The sequence below is a fragment of the Sycon ciliatum genome, chromosome 1, assembly GCF_964019385.1.
Source record: "Sycon ciliatum chromosome 1, ocSycCili1.1, whole genome shotgun sequence".
Lineage (NCBI taxonomy): Eukaryota > Metazoa > Porifera > Calcarea > Leucosolenida > Sycettidae > Sycon > Sycon ciliatum.
The window spans coordinates 18871572-18890529 of record NC_088643.1 but is presented as its reverse complement, the minus strand read 5'-3'; the positions used below and the strand labels follow the sequence as shown (position 1 = coordinate 18890529).

General features: G+C 46.4%; 2 protein-coding genes across 3 annotated transcripts; one reads left to right on the top strand and one right to left on the bottom strand.

Moving 5' to 3' along the window:
* Positions 1-373: 373 nt before the first annotated feature.
* On the bottom strand, positions 374-7637 carry LOC135816741 (small ribosomal subunit protein mS23-like). Its single transcript, XM_065329857.1, has 4 exons — positions 7476-7637; positions 5207-5368; positions 2657-2858; positions 374-1011 (listed from the first exon to the last, which is right to left on the bottom strand). The coding sequence occupies exons 1-4, from the start codon at positions 7517-7519 to the stop codon at positions 985-987; spliced, it is 435 nt and encodes a 144-aa protein (XP_065185929.1). The 5' UTR covers positions 7520-7637; the 3' UTR covers positions 374-984.
* A 315-nt stretch (positions 7638-7952) lies between these two features.
* LOC135816698 (ribose-phosphate pyrophosphokinase 2-like) lies at positions 7953-18958 on the top strand. 2 transcript variants are annotated; one of them, XM_065329828.1, is made up of 10 exons: positions 7953-8016; positions 8216-8249; positions 8396-8557; positions 9431-9614; positions 13337-13435; positions 15158-15282; positions 15464-15518; positions 15748-15866; positions 16376-16535; positions 18230-18958. In XM_065329828.1, exons 3-10 carry the CDS (start codon positions 8436-8438, stop codon positions 18320-18322), a joined length of 957 nt encoding a protein of 318 aa, XP_065185900.1. In that variant the 5' UTR covers positions 7953-8016; positions 8216-8249; positions 8396-8435; the 3' UTR covers positions 18323-18958. The 2 variants fall into 2 exon arrangements, with proteins under 2 accessions (XP_065185900.1, XP_065185906.1); XM_065329834.1 differs by having other exon boundaries at positions 7999-8016; positions 8400-8557.

The following is an 18958-nucleotide window of genomic DNA, read 5'->3' as shown; positions in this document are numbered from 1 at the left end:
TTCAAACCTGACAAGTCGTCTTGAATGATAATAGGATCATCCTGTTCGTGTTCATGTATTCCGTGTAACCGAGGACTGTATTTAAAAAATACTGATGAATTTAATCAGTCCCGGGCATGACTGGGAGCTCAGCAATTCCGCCGATTCTGAAATGATCCTGCCATCACAGTGTTTTACTGTTTTGGCAGGATGTGCATCAGGGAGTACTAAAAAAACCTTTGTTTTAGTACTCCCTGATGTGCATAGTCTAGCTGCAGAGCTGGCAGGCATAGAAACGAACACCACATTACGATCCTGGCATGCAGCACTGCCGTGCCTGATCGCCAGATCACTGCACAACCCCGCACAAGATACTATCACTGGCACGTTCGTGTTCTGTGTTGGCATCATCTATTCTTGCCTTCATCAAGACATAATTATATGATCACTACACAGCCACATGCACAAGATACTGGCATGTACATGCACATGATTGTATAAGTGTTGGTGTCATCTTGCCTTCATCAAGACATTATGGATATGATCACTACACAGGCACACAAGATACTGGCATGCACATGTAGTACATGATTGTATAAGTGTTGCTGTCATCTTGCCTTCATCAAGACACACTGACACTGTAAAGCAGGACCATTGTGTGATGTTTTCTGCTTGCGATCTCAAATGGCAGGCTTGTTTGTGCCAAACAAGTTAGGCAAATGTGATGATTGTGGCGTGAGGCATATCATGTGATGTCATCGCATCTGGTCGAAAATTCTTGTTCCCGATCATTGAGCTCGTGAAATTAAAGCTTGCGTGAAAACGTGCCCGCTTTACGGTAACACGTAAATCAGCCGCATCACAAGCAATACTCAGCCTAACATACTTCAGCGCGCACAAATTTAGCGATAGCATGAGCAAATAATTTACTAGGTCTGGCCTGGACCACTAGGGTTCCAGCTCTCAACGAGGTTCAATAGCAGCAAGAGTACATAATTCCTCTGGTCAGCGCTGGTATTCGTCTGTTTGATCCTGTCAACACAGAGACACACATCCACATACTAACAGTTCACGGTCAAGACCTGAACTATAACAGGAAGAGAACGAAGGGGCGGAAAAGTGAATCTTGGAATGAGTTAGTACGAGTCAAGCTCCTGTCAACCCGCATTCTCCAACCGGGATACAAAGCTTGTGGCAAGCAATGTACATGTATGTTACATGCAGATAAGCATGCTCTTATAACACGTGCACACACATACACACACACACACACACACACACACACACACATACATGTACACACACACGCGCACACACACATAAACACACGCGCACACACACGCACACACACACGCGCGCACACACAAACACATACACAGAACCATGTTGCGAAGAACACTGACGAGAAATCCATCAACGCATCAGTCCCTGGGTGTTTATCCCGGAGCTGTGACTACACAGAAGTCTTTTGCTCACCAAAAACGATCCACGGTAAAACTCTGATAAGACATACCCACATGGACAGCAGGAAGCTGTGCACTTAGTATCCAAGGTACCTCTTATCCAAACATACTTTAGAATGGGTCGATACACCCATGCTCCAGACAATGTCCGCACTAGAAATTCAGCCAGGTTTTACAAAATTAGGACAGGTATGCCATGGGAAAATGTATGGAGAAGCAGATTCCAAACCCAGATTTTTGAGATTTAAAGTGGGTTTTTGATCCTCAATTCGGCCCAAATCAGACTTTCAAAAGCCAGCGGGACAGTTTCCGATGAATGGACTGTATAAAGCAAGAGTATCTTATCAGAGTACGTACTAACTGAGTTCCACAATACACTCAAACGTCTCTTATCCGGACGCCTCAGATACGGGCACGTCTCTCTACCGGGCACCTTCAGCTTGAGTTCCTATAGCACAAATGCTTCGAATTTGGGGGTTTTGAACTTTTTTCCGTATGTGGAAATGCTTATTTTTCACTGCCAACCTATGCAATCCACACATTTTTATCAATGGGTTCCCTTTGTATCCTCAACATGTGCAATACGTGCCAAATTAACTTCTTCAAAAAATGATATGATACATGGTAGGTGAGTTATCGTGAGATACGGGCAAATCTGAGATACGGGCAGTGCCCGGTCCCAAGGTGCCTGGATAAGAGACGTCCGAGTGTATGTTCAAAATTAATAGTAAATCAATAAATGTTGCGGACAATGAAATCCGCTGAGAAGTCAAGCAGCCACGGGGCGCTGGCCGTGCAGCGGTGAGCACTACTGGCACGTTTTTACAGTGCGTGTACACGCTAAGCAAGTAAGGACGCCGGCCCCGGTCATTCCAGCCGATTTCTATGTCCACAACAGCAGTGTTTGCTTTATTCAAAGTAGTGCTGAGTCGGGTAGCATTTTCTTCGGGTGTCGGGTTCGGGTAGTTTTCCACGGGTACCAGATCGGGTAATGTTTCCATGGTAACACCACAATGCACCCCTTCCCGTATACACTGGGTAGACATATGTGGAGTATTACATGAATTATTTGTACACGTGCACTGTACATGATGTCATCTGCGACTTGGGGTACTAGTAGTCGGTTACTGTTCTGTACCCGACTACCCGTGCACACTCCTAATTCAAAGTGCATTGCAGTACACAGTACAGTGATTCGGTCGTGGAGAGCTTACCAGTCGTGGCAGCGCCTCCCCACTCTCGGCCATCAGCTCCTCGACGATTTTCTGCGAGTCCACGGCCGTCAGAGCCTGCTCCTCCATCACCTGCATCTGCAGCTTGACATAGCGGTCACACAGCTGCATTGGCTTGGTCTTCTCCTCATTGCCGAATAGCGTTAGGGGTTGAGTGCGGAAATCATAGGTCGTGTAAAAGAGCCTGCAAAAAAATCAATACGCACACTGGCTTAGGCAAGGTAAGACCTTTCAAAGAACTTGAAAGAAGATACTTATATCTCCACTACAAGATACCCTGGAAATTGATTGTTTATACAGATACAATTGATCACGCAGTACACGTGTACAAGTACACAAACAATACGCCATCCGTAGACACCGAGATTTTTCTCTAGGCAAACGCGATTAGCCCTCCCCCTCAACAAGCTGTTAATTTTGTCTTTATATACATAAAGAGTCAAAGTTTCTCTTTTTTTTACCTTTTCAATGCATAGCACGGCTGTTAGCTGCACTTGGATCGCGGCAACTTAGTTTTCTGCACGTGAACCATGCAAAATCAATGCATGCTCATGCATAACCAGTCAGCTGGCCTGCTCGCCCACGCATTCGACAGGTAACAATTCCATCAAAGTTGAGATATCGCTTCGTTCTAAGTCTCAAAACAGTTCTAAAGTCACCAAACCACGCTGGTAATCGATGGCTATTCAATGTTAACATCTTCAGGAAGACTTGAGCCGTTTCCTGAGAGTTTGGGCATCGTTGCCGTTATTTTCCACGGTGTTCTTCTTCCTCCTGTCTGGAGTTGCAATTGCATCCTGGAATTATTTGAAAGGTATTTCGTGCGGGCTGTGGGGTTCCAACAGGCATAAACTGACATCGCTATAGGATAACTGGTAACTTTCACCCTTCAAGGAGGTAGAGCAATGATTTTTTTGTGGCGGTCGTCCTATTTTTGTGGCGATCGTGGCTGTATTTGTGGACTTCCAAGGCTTTCATTCTGCCTGATACTAGTCTCTACTGTATTGGAATCGTGCTTTAGGCACCTGTAGCTGTCTTATTTGGTAGATCTGCTGTTTTCAGTCACTTGGGACACTTCGTCTAGCCTATTTGTCTTTCGTTCGTGCCATCTATCAGTTTTGTGGGGTGCCTAGGCCTGTATTTGTGAAGTTCTCGAGTAAGACCCTAATTCTTGACTGGAGTCACGTCTTGAGTTGTATTTGCTCGGCGAGTACTCGTTCACGCAGTTGTCCTTATCGTAATGGTCAATATCTGCTTGCTGGGCGGACTAGCGGCTAGAATAGGGATGGCCGAATGGTCCAAGTGTGTACACGATTATTGTTTCCATCATCGTGAAATGAGCGTTGTGGAATTGCAGTCGTCTGCCTTTGGCACTGAGGACCTGAGAAGAGTTGATTGTTACTTCTACTCAGCAATGAAGCGATAATCAGCTCTCTTTGTTCTAATTATTGAGAGGAAATATATACCGGCATCGCAATCAAGCAAAGATTAGGCAAACCTCGCCAACCTCCAACAAGAGTCGAAGATATTTTCTCCAAATGCAAAGACGATCTTTGTGAGTTTGTGACTTGGATTTGCGTGCATACATGAGCAAGTCACGGACCACGGCACCGTGCGCGGTTACCATGCCATCTCGAACCGACGCCATCTTTCTAAGTTGCCGCTTCTTGACAGCCGTGATAGGTCAACCTTGTACTCACGAGTAGAGAAGCTCTACAAGTACAGTCATGTTTATCCAGGCTGTGCCGTTTCACACCAAACGTGAGTTTGGAAGGCTGAAGAAAATGCCGAACGGTGTCGGCTTGGATGACGACTACAGCATAGCTTAGTGGTAGAGTAGCGCTGGACTACACCAGGTGAAGGCCCACCCGGTTCGAATCCTGGTGGTGACAGTCAATTTTGCGCCTGACTCTTTTGCCTTTTCATTTCCTCAAACAGGAAATTATTTGTAGATAAACAGAAGGGACGCAGGGATACGAGTAATGAGCAATACTGAATATTAGAGAGGTTCTGGAGTACGATTTTTCGTGCCAAAATCCGTAGAGGCGCTACGGATTTTTATACGTCGATTTCGAGCAGTGAAATGTTCCGGAGTACGGAACTTATGTGTTTGCCGTCATTGCCTAGGTTACGATTGCAGACACGTCACATTCCCGCGTTATGCCTTTTTATTTTGAAAAATTGTACTTGTACCGAAATCAAAACTTCCCGCGGAAAATCGATGTTTCTCGTACCAAATTTGTACGCAAAAATCTTTCTGCAAACGAAGACGCAAAATCTCCACACGAAACATGGTTCATATGAAAGCCAGTCCACACAGATTCTCCGTGTCGAAAAATCGTATGGAGCACGCCTGGAAAAAATCCGTAGCGCCCATACGGATTTCGGCACGGAAAATCGTATCCCGGAACCTCTCTATTGGCTCAGTACCCGAGGAAATTATTTCCTTGTCTTTACATCAGAGTTTCGTGTGATTTCTGTGTGCTGGACATGCCACTTTGAAATCATGCTGCATCACAGGGAGCGACTTACTTTCGCAGCTCGTCTTCGGGGTAGATCAGCAGGCCAAGCTGCGGCTGAAACCTGTAGTTGTAGCGCTCGGGCAGCCGATGCGGCGGGAACCGCATGGCGACGGCCAGCCACTTGGGCTGCGTCCCCTGCACATAGATGCCACCTTTCACCAAATTGCGTGTTCTTGATGGGGACGCAAAAAACGCAGAAGGCACACACAGCGCAGAACGATACAGTTAGCAGAACTGCACTGCAGCACACACTACGTGTTAAGTGTTCTCCATCATGACAGGCAAACGTGCGTGCACACGCTACACGCACATCCATGCATACCTCCAGCAGCACGCAATGTCATACATGTGCTACATGTGCACGTATCCACAGGTTATCAACCGTAACGCATGTAAAAAATATTGAATTGAAAACATGGAGAACACGAGATTCAGTAGAAACATTACTACTACTCTTTTGCCACTTATGCCATATCACTGATCTTTCCCCATCAAACCGTATGTCATTCAGAGTTTGGGGCAGTGCCCGGTCCCGGATTGCCCGAATAAACGAGGTACGAGCGTAATCAAATAACCCCTATCGCCTAGCCATGGGCATTACCACTGCGGCGGCGGCTAGACTCAGCCTATTCACGGCGCTCTTTCCGGACATAGAAAAGAGCCATTTGCCAGTATTTGATCTGTCAATAAACCCGATCTTCGAAACTGACTTGCTATCAGACTTGGACAACATACATTTGTCGATACTAAACTCAATCTGTGTCAGCGTTTATGTGCCAACGCTACCTGATGTACCAGCCAGCTAAGTCAGATACCACTGGCCATGCATCGACTAAGCGCCATGCGCGAACTGATGGCGGTGGCGAGAAGGAGAGCTTTGTGCCAGATTGTAAACTCAGTCTGCTGCTACATTAATTATATTTTTCTTCAAAGTAGTTGCAGCATGCAAGGGGGTTACATTCAATCTCCACTGTACTCGGTGTGAGAACTAGTATACCAAGAACATGGATGCACTCGATCTCCATAACATGGATGTACTCAATCTCCATAACATGGATGCAGAGATTTTTGCAATCTTCAAGGTCATCTGGTCTTTCGGAGAATTCCCCGGCGCCACTGGGTTCATCTTCATGGCGCAATTCTTTTCACGCACTTTGTTTCCAGAAGAAGATGAATTAATATTTTTGACAGGTTTTAGGGTCCTGAGAGCTGTTGGTGTCTTTGAGATAATGAACTGCGGTATTTGCGGATTTAGGTGCGTAATGATGTCGCATTGGGAGATTTCTGTTGAAGTTTAGTTTGTACATTCAGCTCCTGCTTTTCGGGAGGATATTAGAAATCTGTATGGAACTCATGAAGGGCCAAGCGTCTAGGTGTGTTTAAAATTAATGCACTATACATAATTCTAGTCCATTCAAAAAAGATGAGCGTTGCCTCTGGAGAGCTCCCGTATTTGGTGATTTTTCATGATTTTGTGGTTCACTGTGCAGTGCCGCGAGATTCGAAACTTGAAAAAGAGTCCAAAAAAGGAACCTCAACTGGGGTTCGAACTGCAAATGTACATGTGACTGTTGTGCAAGTGGAGTGAACGGCCTGGATTTTCATGGGTTTTCCCCAATTCAGTGCTTTGGGGGCAAAACCTGGCCGAAATGCTATTCTTGTTATGGCTTACTCTTCGGAGAACTAGAAATAGACTTCAAAAACGCAATTGGAAGAGCATTCCATGGGGATTGGCAAAAAATTGTGACAAAAATTTAACCAGTTGCCAAAAGCTAGGATATAATCTTTTTCTGAATGGACTGTAGAGTGCAATGGGCCTTTGCTTCATAGTTATCATATGGCAGCTATGCGATCTCCACAATACCCCAGCATTCAACAGCTAGCTCAGGATAATTTGCCTGACCAACTGTCAAATGTTTACTAATCCTTTCCTCTATGCGTGCGTGTGTGTATGTGTATGCGTGTGTGTACATGTGCACGTGTGTGTGTACTATAGCCCAGATCAGCAGAAGCTATGGTATGGTACAGTGCAAGAAAAACGTTCAAATAAAATTAGAAATAATTATCGCATGTAGCATGTTGAAGGCCTCATCAAATATTGCAAGACTTGCAGACAAATTAGAGACACCGGGTCTTTGATTTGATTACAGTACTTTATGCGGGGCACATGCACAGTGATACATCAGAGTACGAGTATAAAGCTAGCATATTTATGAGCAAAGTAGAGTGTGTAAATGCATCCACTAATAATAATGGCAAGGCAGACCCAAAATTCGCACCTGGTTATCACGTCCTTGTACTTGTACAGCCGCGAAAACGGCATTGCTGCCACTCGTATCGTAGTAGGTTGGCGTTAGTACTAGAAAGCCTATCACTGTTCACAACAATAATTCTTCTTTGTGGGTTTTCAAAACACGTACACACTGATGATATCCGCGATCGATCCTCGCTCTATCATGCAAAAAATAGACGCATATAAATAATTAATTGATTTTCTGTCTGGGGACTTCCCCACAACGTTACTTGCTCTGTGCGTAGATCTACGCGCGCGCGCGTATGTACTACTACTAGGTTACTTGTACACATGGCACATCTACATGCGTTCTGCTGGTTCACGCCACGTGGTTCATTGTCGAGTGTGTAGATCTACTGTATAATCACCGCTCGTGGAGGCAGTGCAGGGCAGAATACACTGCATGCCACTGGCCGTGAAAGTGATGCTAGCTGCTTCCCAGCAGAGTCAGCGCTGAACAAAATAATACAGCTTGTTGAGTTTGTTGTGTGTGAGTCTGAAAATAGAAGAAAGCTAAAGAACGCCAGGTGAGATTTCCACTTCGCAGTTCATTTCCCAACCTGACAGTGACAGCTTGCTTGACGTGCGTGCCGCGTAGTGTATAAGTAGTCGATCTTTTGGGGAACTGTTGTTTTCGTGCTCAGTCTTTTCGTGGGTGTTCGTGTGTGTATGTGTGGTGGCGTATCGTTCACAATAAATTTTGTTCGAATACTTTCTTTGCGGCAGGCGGCGTTGGTGGACTTCAACCAAACTGGCAGAGGTAACGGAATTTGTGCTGCTGCCATTTTGAACGCTTCGTTGCAATGGCGTCGTCGTTGCTTGCTTTGGTTTTCTCAAGAGATAATTATTCATTATTCTTAGGTATTTCTTCTTCCTCTTTTTTGCCTGCTTTTGTCTTTGAACCAGTCAGGTGGTGCAAGGAGAGAAACCAACGAACAAGATCACAATGACGAACATCAAGCTATTTTCTGGTAATTCCCACCCAGAACTCTCCAAGCGCATTGCGGAGAGACTGGGAATTGAGCTTGGCAAAGTAACGCTGAAGAAGTTCTCCAATCAAGAAACCAGGTAGAATACATGTCTCTGACGAATTATATTATGTAGTCACCCACAATATTCTATGAGTGCTGATATCAAGAGTTCATAACCCCCAAGACGGCAAGAGTGTGCAACTGGTATTCACCCAGCGCTCGGCGAAATTCCTACATTACGTCATGCGCAACTTGTCGTCCGAGGTAAATTTCGGTTCCTTGCGATATCTGGAAACTATACCCGGAACCGCTCCTAACTCAAGGCTGTCGCCTCGACATTTCGAAGCTTTGCTTGAAGACATTTCGGACGTAAAAGTCGTACTTTCCAGGTTTGACTGCAAATTTTGGAAGAATTCATCGGCATGACTCATCGCACAGCACCAAAAATGACGCAATGAAGGAATTCGGCCGATCGGGCCGGCCTCCATACAGGGACTGATCAGGAGTTGCACACTCTTGGGGGTTATGAACTCTTGCTGATATGCATTGCTTTCATCTAGACTAGATATAACTGGTCAGACTAAGACGTCTAAAGACTGGCGGACCAGACTTAGCGTCCTGTATCGGTGTCCTGTATCGGTGTCCTGTATCGGTGTCCTTGTTGCGGAATGCATTTGAGCTTCCTTTTGTAGTTTGAAGTACATGTACATGTACTTGAATCTCGATCGACCAGCTGTTGGCGCTGAGCATACTAGTACATTGTATATGACCTGAACGTGGAGATGTACTGGGTTGAGGCGTATCTGCGTAAGGGAGGTTCAACTGTATTTCAGTGTATGTATACTAGTAGTTGGAACATCTTCAACTCTTTGTTGTTGCCGTGTGCAGTGTTTGAATTTGGTGGATCGTATCCTCTGTCCCCTTGTTTGTGTGTTTCTTCGTGTATGTATGTATTGCCATTGCGCCGCAGTGTTGAAATTGGCGAATCGGTCCGCGGAGAAGATGTGTACATTATCCAGAGTGGCTGCGGAGAGGTGAATGACAATCTGATGGAGCTGTTGATCATGATCAATGCCTGCAAGACTGCATCGGCTAGCCGTGTCACCGCGGTCATCCCTTGTTATCCGTACGCCAGGCAAGACAAGAAGGACAAGGTAATCGGTGTTGCTTTTTCTTTTAACCCTTATCCAACCGGCCAGTGAAAACTCAAACGACTATCCGTCGATGACTTTTAAAGCTGTAACTCGCTTGTTTTGATCGAATCTGCACCATTTTGGTTTCAAAAGAAGAAGGAAAGACCCACCATTCATTTGCAAAAACCGGAGCGTAACTTTGCCTGTAGGCTTCCCTGATGATATATTCAAAAAAATGGTAGCATGAAAGTACAAATTTAAGACTACAAATAGTCCACATGTCGATGAGCCGTATTTCTCTTCAGAAAATGGAATTAGAGATAAATTGTTGTTCCTCTTACACGGCTAGAAACTGTTTCTAGAGAACTCGTCATGGCTCAAGCTTTCCAAAAAACCCAAGATTGCCATTATCACCCAAGGGAAACTAAAGTTACCATTATAGTGGGTCGCGTCGTCTCGCTGCGACTGAACATTTGTCCACTTTGACGGTCGGATAACTTTTGTTTTTAATACAATATCTATGACAACGTTTTACAGAGGTAGCAAAGGACGGAGGAAGTACACTTACTGAGGCGCCGGTGTCGATCAGGAAATTGATTCCGTTGACACGGTCACGCATATACAGGAGGCGACCTTCAGAAGTGGAGGTGGAGCCAGCCGGGCTAGTGGTCGCGATTAGCGGCTGGCGGTCCCGTTTCCCGACAGACGGCATGGAGCTCGGCAACGTCGAGCTTTGTCACCAAACTTGGCGTGGAACCAGCAGACGTCGTCGCTATCGGTGTCCTCAATGCGTACGGCGCGGCTGGGAGAGCGGGAAGCGCTGCGTCCAGTGCGCCGATCCCGTGTTGGAAATCCCGCCGTTTTGATGGGGCAATCGTCACGTCCACGGGAGCGCACCTTGGTTAGCGCTTGTACAGTCAGACACAGCTTGTCCAAGTCCGAACGGAGTAGCGACAGCTGAGTCGTCGAGTCAGAGCTGGGGCTGAAACAAGTGGTAGCACTTGAGGCAGTTGAGCCGACTGCAGCAGTTTTTGAAGTGGCCTTTTCCGAAACTGCGTGTACTTGAGTGTTCGCTGATGGGACTGTAGACTCGGCCACTTTGTCAGCGAGGGCCGCTAACTCCTCCAGAGACAGAGTCGTAGGGGTAGCTGCTAGAATCTGACGGACAGCTGGGGGTAGACGTTGCACGAAGAGTTCCCGCAAGATAGAAGGGTCAAGCGATTTTCCTCCCAGTAGCTGCTGCATTCTGCGTAGGACCTTGCTGGGTTTGCTGTCACCGACGTCGGCGGTTGACAACAGCTCTCGAAGACGGATTTGCTCCGACTTTTGCGTCCGTGTTGTGAGTGCAGCCCTCAGTTTGGCGTAGGGTTCGTCTTCCGGTGGAGCGATCAACAGGTCACGGATCTCTGTTGCAAACTCCGGAGCTAGCGATGACACGATCACATTGTACCGTGCTCGGGAGGTGTTAATCCGGTGGTTGGAGAAGTGAGCTTCAGCCTGCGCAAACCATAACTGCGGGTCACCTGGCCAGAACGGCGGCAGTTTGAAGTTGACTGGCGCGATGGTCCTTGCGGCAGGGCCGTCTTGGGCCGGAGCGTCTGGTGGACCAGCGTTTCCAGCGGGGTTTGCAGCTTGGTCTGGAGCGGCATTAGCCTCGAGAGCGGGTTGATCGTTGTCAGACATTTCTAAAAATTGCACAGAACGTTGAATCAGGTCGGAAATCGATCACGTCGGGGTCACCAATTTAGTGCTTCGCTAGATTCAACTCAGCCGTGCAACGGGTCGTGGAACACAACGTTTTATTACAACTAAGAAAGCACTAATTCAAGTTGAGTCGGAATGGAAAAGATTACGATTGATCTGAATAATATGCAAGCGAATGCAGCTTATATAGGGTAGAGAGAGAAGCGTTAGCAATTGTGCGTTGCGGTAGAAAGTGCAAGAAGGAAACGGATGTGGTCATGAGAATTGCAATTGCTGATGTAAGTACAAAGCAGTATTGCATCATGTAGGTGCAATCAGTATTGCATCATGACATGCAAGAGAGAAAGAACATGGAAAAACGTCATACGCTCGATGTGGCAAATGGGTAATGTGTAAGTGATGTAATCACTACGTAATCAAAAGGGAAGTAACTAGAATTTGCCTATGCAATCATTGCGCAATGTCACGTGTGCATGGACTGTAGAATGTTCGTGAATATGCACTACAGAGTGACATGTACAGCTGATATCCAGCCCACTGGTTATGGTGCAGAGCCACTCCGTTTTATGTATATCAGCACTGCTTGTTGTACTGTTGTGCATTATCATACTACTACTGCATTGGGTCTAGTCTGCATGCATGGCCGTACCGTCCGTGCACTTGTAAAGTGCAGCAGGGCATCGATTATCTGTGACACTCTCAGTATCCGAAGCTCTTCTGAACGGCGTTTGCCCCGAAGGCAGATAATCGACTACTCTAATTTCAGAAATTTTCGGTGCTCAATATTTTTGGTATGAGGGCAACAGGCCAGGTTAGGTGTGAACAGAAATTTTAGGTACAGAGCAGCAGTTCCCTATTGGATTATGTGTGTTCGTGTTTGTTTGGTGTTTTGAAATTTTAGGTATGAAACAGATGCACCGAAAGTACCGAAAATAAAAGTACACCGAAAATTTGTGAAATTACAGTATCTACTGTATACATGTAGGTATGTACCTTTATTAAGATGTCGCTGTACAAAACCGCTGGTCCATTTGGTGCAGCTTGATGCTGGCACTGGTGTTCCATTGTCTGTCTTTTGACTTCAGTTGCCTGCATTGGTTGGTCAGTGATCCTTATTTTTTGTATTTCGTTTGTTCTGCTGCCCATCCGTCAACAATGTCCGGTGCGCAGAAAACCAGTCTTTACTGCATGCTATAAAAGGCGGTGTTATTATAAACTTCGAATTTTCATACCAACGGCTGCCTTTCACACAAAGGCTTGTAAATAGCTCAGCGTTTCGTTCATCATGACCATGATCCGGAATGAAGTGGGCATGGGAGAGGAGAGGCTATAGCAGGGAGTGTTGTGGCCGTATGATGGTCCGCCCCGTCAGGACCCGTCTCTACAGTCCATTTCAAAACTATAGACGCGTACCTAGGCAAAACCCGTTATGCCAGCATCTATACCACATAAAATCTGTGATCACTTTGTGCATAGATATTTCCAAATTGGGCGTCTGTTATCCAATCGTTTAGAAACTATATGAGAGTAATTGTGGAACGGACCTGAGCAATATTCCGGAAACTATTCTCAAAAGGTTCCAGCCAAATTTGAAATATTTCAAAAACACTGCGCGTCTATAGTTTTGAAATGGACTGTAGTATCTACTCTAGGATTTCAAACCAACCGGGTACACGTGTACCTGGCACAATTCGTCCAACCGGCTCGGAGCCGGGTCCGTTCAAATGCGGCTACTGTATGTACATGTACATCAGGGAGCCGTAAATATTTTTGGATTCCCTGATGTTACATCATGTAGCATATGTATTCCCAACCGAGTCGCAATTGACTCCCGATATTCCCTCCAGAACAGGCATGTTCTCATAATTTGTCTTGTGGAGAGTATAATGGACAATCGTTAAATCATGTAAGCGACCGATATGGAGCTCGGTCAACTGCCGAAACCTGTCATCATTCGCCCTTGCCTTTAAGTTTAAATCCAGGATTAACCGTTTATTGTACTGGTACTTTCTTCTTATTCCTGCATATGTTGTGTTTAGAGCCGTGCACCGATCTCGGCCAAACTTGTCGCTAACATGCTGTCGGTGGCTGGGGCTGAGCACATTATCACCATGGACCTACATGCCTCTCAGATACAGGTGAGCACCGTCACACACACACACACACACACACCTGGTCCTGGTCCTGGTATACACTGCCATGTAGGTCACGTGTTTCTCGTTGAGCGAGACGGGGACGAGAGGAGACATGAGCGTTGGTGACGGGATAAGTCGTTTCGCCTTTTGAAACGCCTCTGGCAATTCTGACATTGCAATTGGAACGTATCCCTTTCATCAGCAGTTGGGCGCCTGGTGGATCGGTTGCAGTTGTGGATAGCAAAGCCCCGGATTGGCTACAGCAGCGTTCACAAATGGGACGGTGAGTGGTACAGCACGGTTTCCGAATACATAGGCGTACAGGTGAAGAGCTTGTGGCATTGGCAACATTCGGGGCAGAACTGGACTGGACACAGCGATGGACTGCAATGCCACCCGCACTCCGAAACCATCGGTGACACTGGGAGCACTGGCGGCTGTTGGCTTGCTGCTGGACTGGTTTACGCCGTTCCATGATGCACTTGTGGCGGGCGATATCTTGCTGCCGAGCAAATGCACGCCGGCACACCTCGCAGACTATCTCCCGGGCCAGTTTCTGAGCTGGTTGTTTTGCTCGATAAGCTTGCCGCCACTCAGATCGTTCCTGCGCTGTGTCAAACCATGACTCGTCGGCGATGTTTATTCGTCGCAGGTCGACCCTAATTGCGTCTCGCCATCGTTTCCGCGGGCCACACGCTGGGCGTGGCGGCAGCAATGTGCCAAACAACTACATCCGCGGCATCCGCTCCTCAGGCATGCGTACTACGTGCCCAAGCCATTCCAGTCTTCTCTGCATGAGGCGGTCGGGGATATCCTGTGGGTTTGCTGCATTCCATGTTTTCAGAATGGTGTCCTTGGCTATCTTCAAGTCCCACACATCCCGCTGTGCAACACTCATGATGGAAAGAAGCGACCGGTAGTAGAAGGTCGTGATCCGTTGCACATCACTTTGCAGCGGTACCCACGTCTCCGCACAATAGAGCAGTAAGGACAGAACACAGGCCTCGACACACACACACACACACACACACACACACACACACACACACACACACACACACCTACCTGCCTAGATATGTGGGGGGGCTTTTTATTTTTAATTTTGCTTCAAAATAGTTGGAATGATCAGCACACCTATTGTACATGTACATGATTGCACATTAATCTTCATACATGTACATGAACATGTCCCTGTAGATGGCTCCAAAAGGTTAATTTTTCAATTTATTCCCCTTGGATATTGACTTTATAGTTCCTTTCAATTGCAATACGAAAATAAAGTACAAATTGACGTAGAGCATGAAACGAGCTTCATTTCGATATGCATGTCATACTATACAAAATGTGGGTTCACATACATTCAAATGGGACTTCGGATATAAGGACACTTCGCGAATAAGGACACTTTTCTGATGCCCCGCCGAATGTCGTTATTCGCAAAGTTGACTGTATTCCCGTTGTACATACCCAGCCTGTTTTTAGCGACCAGTGGAGTAGTAAAACTAGCACTCCCTGACGGAAACCCACTCGGCTTATGCCAGTCATCAGCATGATCCTGGCAGATATTCGGACTGCGCGCATGCTGGCCGTCGTTGCACATACATTGTAGTATGAAATGTATTTGAAACATGTGATGTGAGTTTTCGCCACACTCTTCGGAGCTTACTTATTCTTAGCAATGTGCTTCTGGTTTTTAATTTTAATTTTTTTACTTGTTATTTGCAGGGTTTCTTTGATATCCCAGTTGACAACCTATATGCCGAGCCAGCTGTGATTCGTTGGATCAAGTCGCACATTGCCGAGTGGGATAACTCTGTTATCGTTTCACCAGATGCAGGCGGTGCTAAGCGGTACGATATTTTTAGTCGTTATTTTGTGTTTGGGCGTTTGCTGTCGTCGCCTTCGAGCGTGTGTGTTTGTCCTGTGATTTCAGCTAGGGTAACTGTGTTAGGATTGCGAGTAATGTACGCACTGTGAATGGTTCACGCATACGATTTCAACATGTTCTTGTTGTCTTGTCTATGCTTTTAGTGTAACCTCCATTGCTGACCAGCTCAAAGTCAATTTTGCTCTGATTCATAAGGAGGTAGGTGGTTCAATTTTGTTGTGTGTTTCGTAGGTCTATGTGTCGCCTTGTGTTTTTGTGTTGAGTTAGCCCTGTGGTTAAACAGGGTCCATCTGCATGGTGCGAGCCCGTGGGTAATATGCTGACTGGAGCATGCCGTTTACAACTGGTCATGCAGTGAATGACTATGTGGAGATGTCCAGACTTATCTTGTGTTTATCGTGCCAAACTGCTGTCTTTTTTTGTTCAGAGGAAACAAGCAAACGAAGTCGCCAGCATGGTACTGGTCGGTGATGTCAGTGGCAAGGTGGCCATCCTAGTCGACGACATGGCCGATACCTGCGGTACCATGGGCCTTGCAGCAAAGAAGTGAGTAATTACTTAGCTGTCTGTCTGTTTTTGTTTTGTCTGTTTACCAGGCTTGTTGCGTCTTTGATTAATATTTTTACTAGTGCACAGTATTCACTTACATACTCTTTCTCTCTCTTTACACGCAGGACACAGTGCACCACTCATCTTCGTTGTAGCTACTATAAATATAGTTTCTTGCCCTTAGGGACCGTCTGGGGTTACCGATTGTTTTTACAAAACAAAAAGTTTTAGTATTTCTCAGCTCCCCCGCCCACCCACCTTTTCTGCAGGTAAAACGAATTCCAGTAAAATATTGATGTCAATTTTCGACACTCGAAAGTAACTGGACATTCTCCATCTGCATTCAATAATTATTTTCAGAACGAAACTCCATCAAATCCACCCACCCCCAAACGAAATCTTTTCGTTTTGAAAATATTATTAGTAACTTTGGACGGCCCCTTAGACAATCATCAGACAACTGAATCTCTCTTTTCTCTCTATCTCTCTCTATCTCTCTGCTACAGGCTGGAGGAGGCTGGTGCAAAGGCCATCTATGCTATCATGACCCACGGTGTTCTCTCGGGGCCATCCATTCGCCGCATCCTGGACTCTCCCCTGGAGGCGATAGCCGTCACGAATACCATTCCTCAGGATGAACGGAAGGAAGCATGTGATAAGCTGCGGGTAAGTCCTAGCTAGTAGGGTGGTGGTGGGAGCTTATTTTCCAATTGAGATGCATTGTTCAGTGGCTGTAAAGCGGGATTCACAGAAGCATTCTTCCGATGCGAAGCACGGTGACGGCCACGAAACTGGGAAATCCCCAAATCGCATCCATCTCGCAGCCCACGCAACTGTCGTAACTGCCACTAACTGGGCCATTGCAGAAGTTGAACTTGGCAACTTTCGTACGGCTTTTACCTTTTCTGCAGCAAAGTTGTACAAAGGTTCAGAGTTGCTTGTAGATTTTGTAAAAGTTAGTTGTACCAAGTCACATGAATAGGTAATACCATGGTGACGTACTCAGTACTCACTTGAATTGAACTAGGCACCAAATCAGCAAGGCGTCGTCGCATCGCTGACTTCTTCTGTGAATGGTATTTCGTCAGTTCACATTTGCACTCCGCTGTCGCAGCGCAAGAATCCCGCTGAACCTTTTGAGCACAACGCTACCTGAATGCCACCCCACGTCAACACCTGCAAAAATCGCGTTTTTCCTATGAAAGTAGTAGCTGTTGAAGGATCGATAACTTTACCTTCCCTTGGACGAATTCCACGATCTTGAGCTTCCTGCAAAGGTCTTGAGGCGAGGAACAAAATAGTTCCAAGCCCAGCTCGGAGCGACACCAAAAGCCCATGCTACAGTCTGGCAAACTTCACGCACGCGCTCGACAGACTTGAGCACGGCCAGGAGATCAAATCCTCAGCTGCCATTTCACTCTCCTTGCTCGTATGAGCTCAAATTTTATTTAGGACTCCCCAGATCCGCGCGCTGCCATCATTTGAATCTAGTTTCCATGGCAGCAGATAGCTCGAAAATGGAAAATACGCGTTCTGCAGAGTACGCAAAAATCGATTTGAATTTGCCGTGTCGAGTCGCATATCTCAACAACCTGGGGTCGTATCGCTTCGGCGATTGTTTCTATCGCAAGCTGAGAGTTTCTCTTGCAGATACATGTTTCGATCGTGAGAATCGGCCAAGAATTGACCGAGCTACGATAGTTTGAACTCACGCGGTTCATGCAAATCGCGTTTGTACGCTATGTACACTCACGACGTAATAATACGTCACGCGTGGGAGCAGTGACACTGTACGTGACGTAATAATACGTCATGTGTGCTCAAAGGGTTAACAGTTACTAGCATGCACTGTAGAATTTTTCGATCCTGGTACTGTCTACCATGCCAGCCATCAAAGGCCCGGACAACACCATGCCTTCTAGGCCCCTTATAGTTGGGTCACGCTCAGGTTTTGCGCCAGGCGCAACGCCAATTAGCGCTGGTGTGGAGTCCTGCTGTGTTTGGTTACGCAAGTCTGGCACACACACACACACACGCACGTACACACATCTACATGCTACATGCATTTACAAGCCCTAGACTGTGAAGATTGAGTGAGTAGAACTGAAGTTTTGATCCAAAGAAAGCGGATAAATCAGACTCATGACATTTTCGGGCCTACCAGGTCTATACAGCTCTCTGATCGTGAGCCATGTACTTCGTTGATTCAAGGATTGCGAGCCCGCAAGCAGCCATCTCTTAGCACCAAGTTTTGTTCCCGTAGCTAAGCAGAACAGAAGGCGCCTGGTACTGGTACGTCTAGCCTCCTAACAACACACATGTGCAATTTGCTTTCTTCTGTTGCTGTTACTTGGTTGTAGATCATTGACGTCTCCTCAATCCTGGCCGAGGCAATTCGCCGCACCCATAATGGCGAGTCTGTTTCCTACCTCTTCTCCAATGATCCATTGTAAGCAGGATTGCGTTGTGCTCGGTGGCAATGAAAACCTAATAACTGGTGCTGTCTGCTTGTAGCTTGCAGTACGTACTGTTGGCAGTAATCTACTGCAACATGCCACTGAGACCCCCTCCCCCGTCCACATTGTTCTCTAACAGCTTTGTACATACTTTGCTACACACATGCTGCTTGCTGGAAACCTGTTACTGCATATTGTCGCTGAACTGAGCCCCCCGCCCATTGTTGGTACAGTGCCCTGCTTGTTTCTGTTGATCTGTACTTTTTGTTGTCGAATAGTGTTTTGTCTGTGTGGAAACCTGTTACCGAATGCTGTCGCTAAAATGGATCCCCGCTGCTGTCACGGTGCCCTGCTTGTTTCTATTGATCTGTGCTTTTCGTCGAATGGTGTTTTGTCAGTGTCTTGATGATTGTTTTGTCATTGTCTGGGCATCATGCCTGCTCCTGAGTCGTGTTCTTCAGCATCTTGAGACCACTTGCCCCCTCGCTCTCTCTCATCCCACCGCTTTCTTTCCTTTCCTTCATGCTTTTTCCTGGGCGTTAGGCCACACGTTTTTATTTCTATATTTCTCGTCACCTGAAAATCTAAACGTCTGCGAGAGGTGGAAAAAATAAAAAATTACCAAAAAAAATA

Excerpts from the sequence above, each read along its gene's own strand:
- LOC135816741 (XM_065329857.1), bottom strand. The coding sequence starts at position 7,519 with ATGCCGTTTTCGCGGCTGTACAAGTACAAGGACGTGATAACCAG. Across the intron at positions 5,369-7,475 it reads TACAAGGACGTGATAACCAG|AACACGCAATTTGGTGAAAG; the intron begins GTGCGAATTTTG and ends GTCCCCATCAAG. Across the intron at positions 1,012-2,656 it reads GGGAGGCGCTGCCACGACTG|GATCAAACAGACGAATACCA; the intron begins GTAAGCTCTCCA and ends CTGTGTTGACAG.
- LOC135816698 (XM_065329828.1), top strand. The coding sequence starts at position 8,436 with ATGACGAACATCAAGCTATTTTCTGGTAATTCCCACCCAGAACTCTCC. Across the intron at positions 15,867-16,375 it reads ATGGGCCTTGCAGCAAAGAA|GCTGGAGGAGGCTGGTGCAA; the intron begins GTGAGTAATTAC and ends TCTCTGCTACAG. Across the intron at positions 16,536-18,229 it reads AAGCATGTGATAAGCTGCGG|ATCATTGACGTCTCCTCAAT; the intron begins GTAAGTCCTAGC and ends ACTTGGTTGTAG.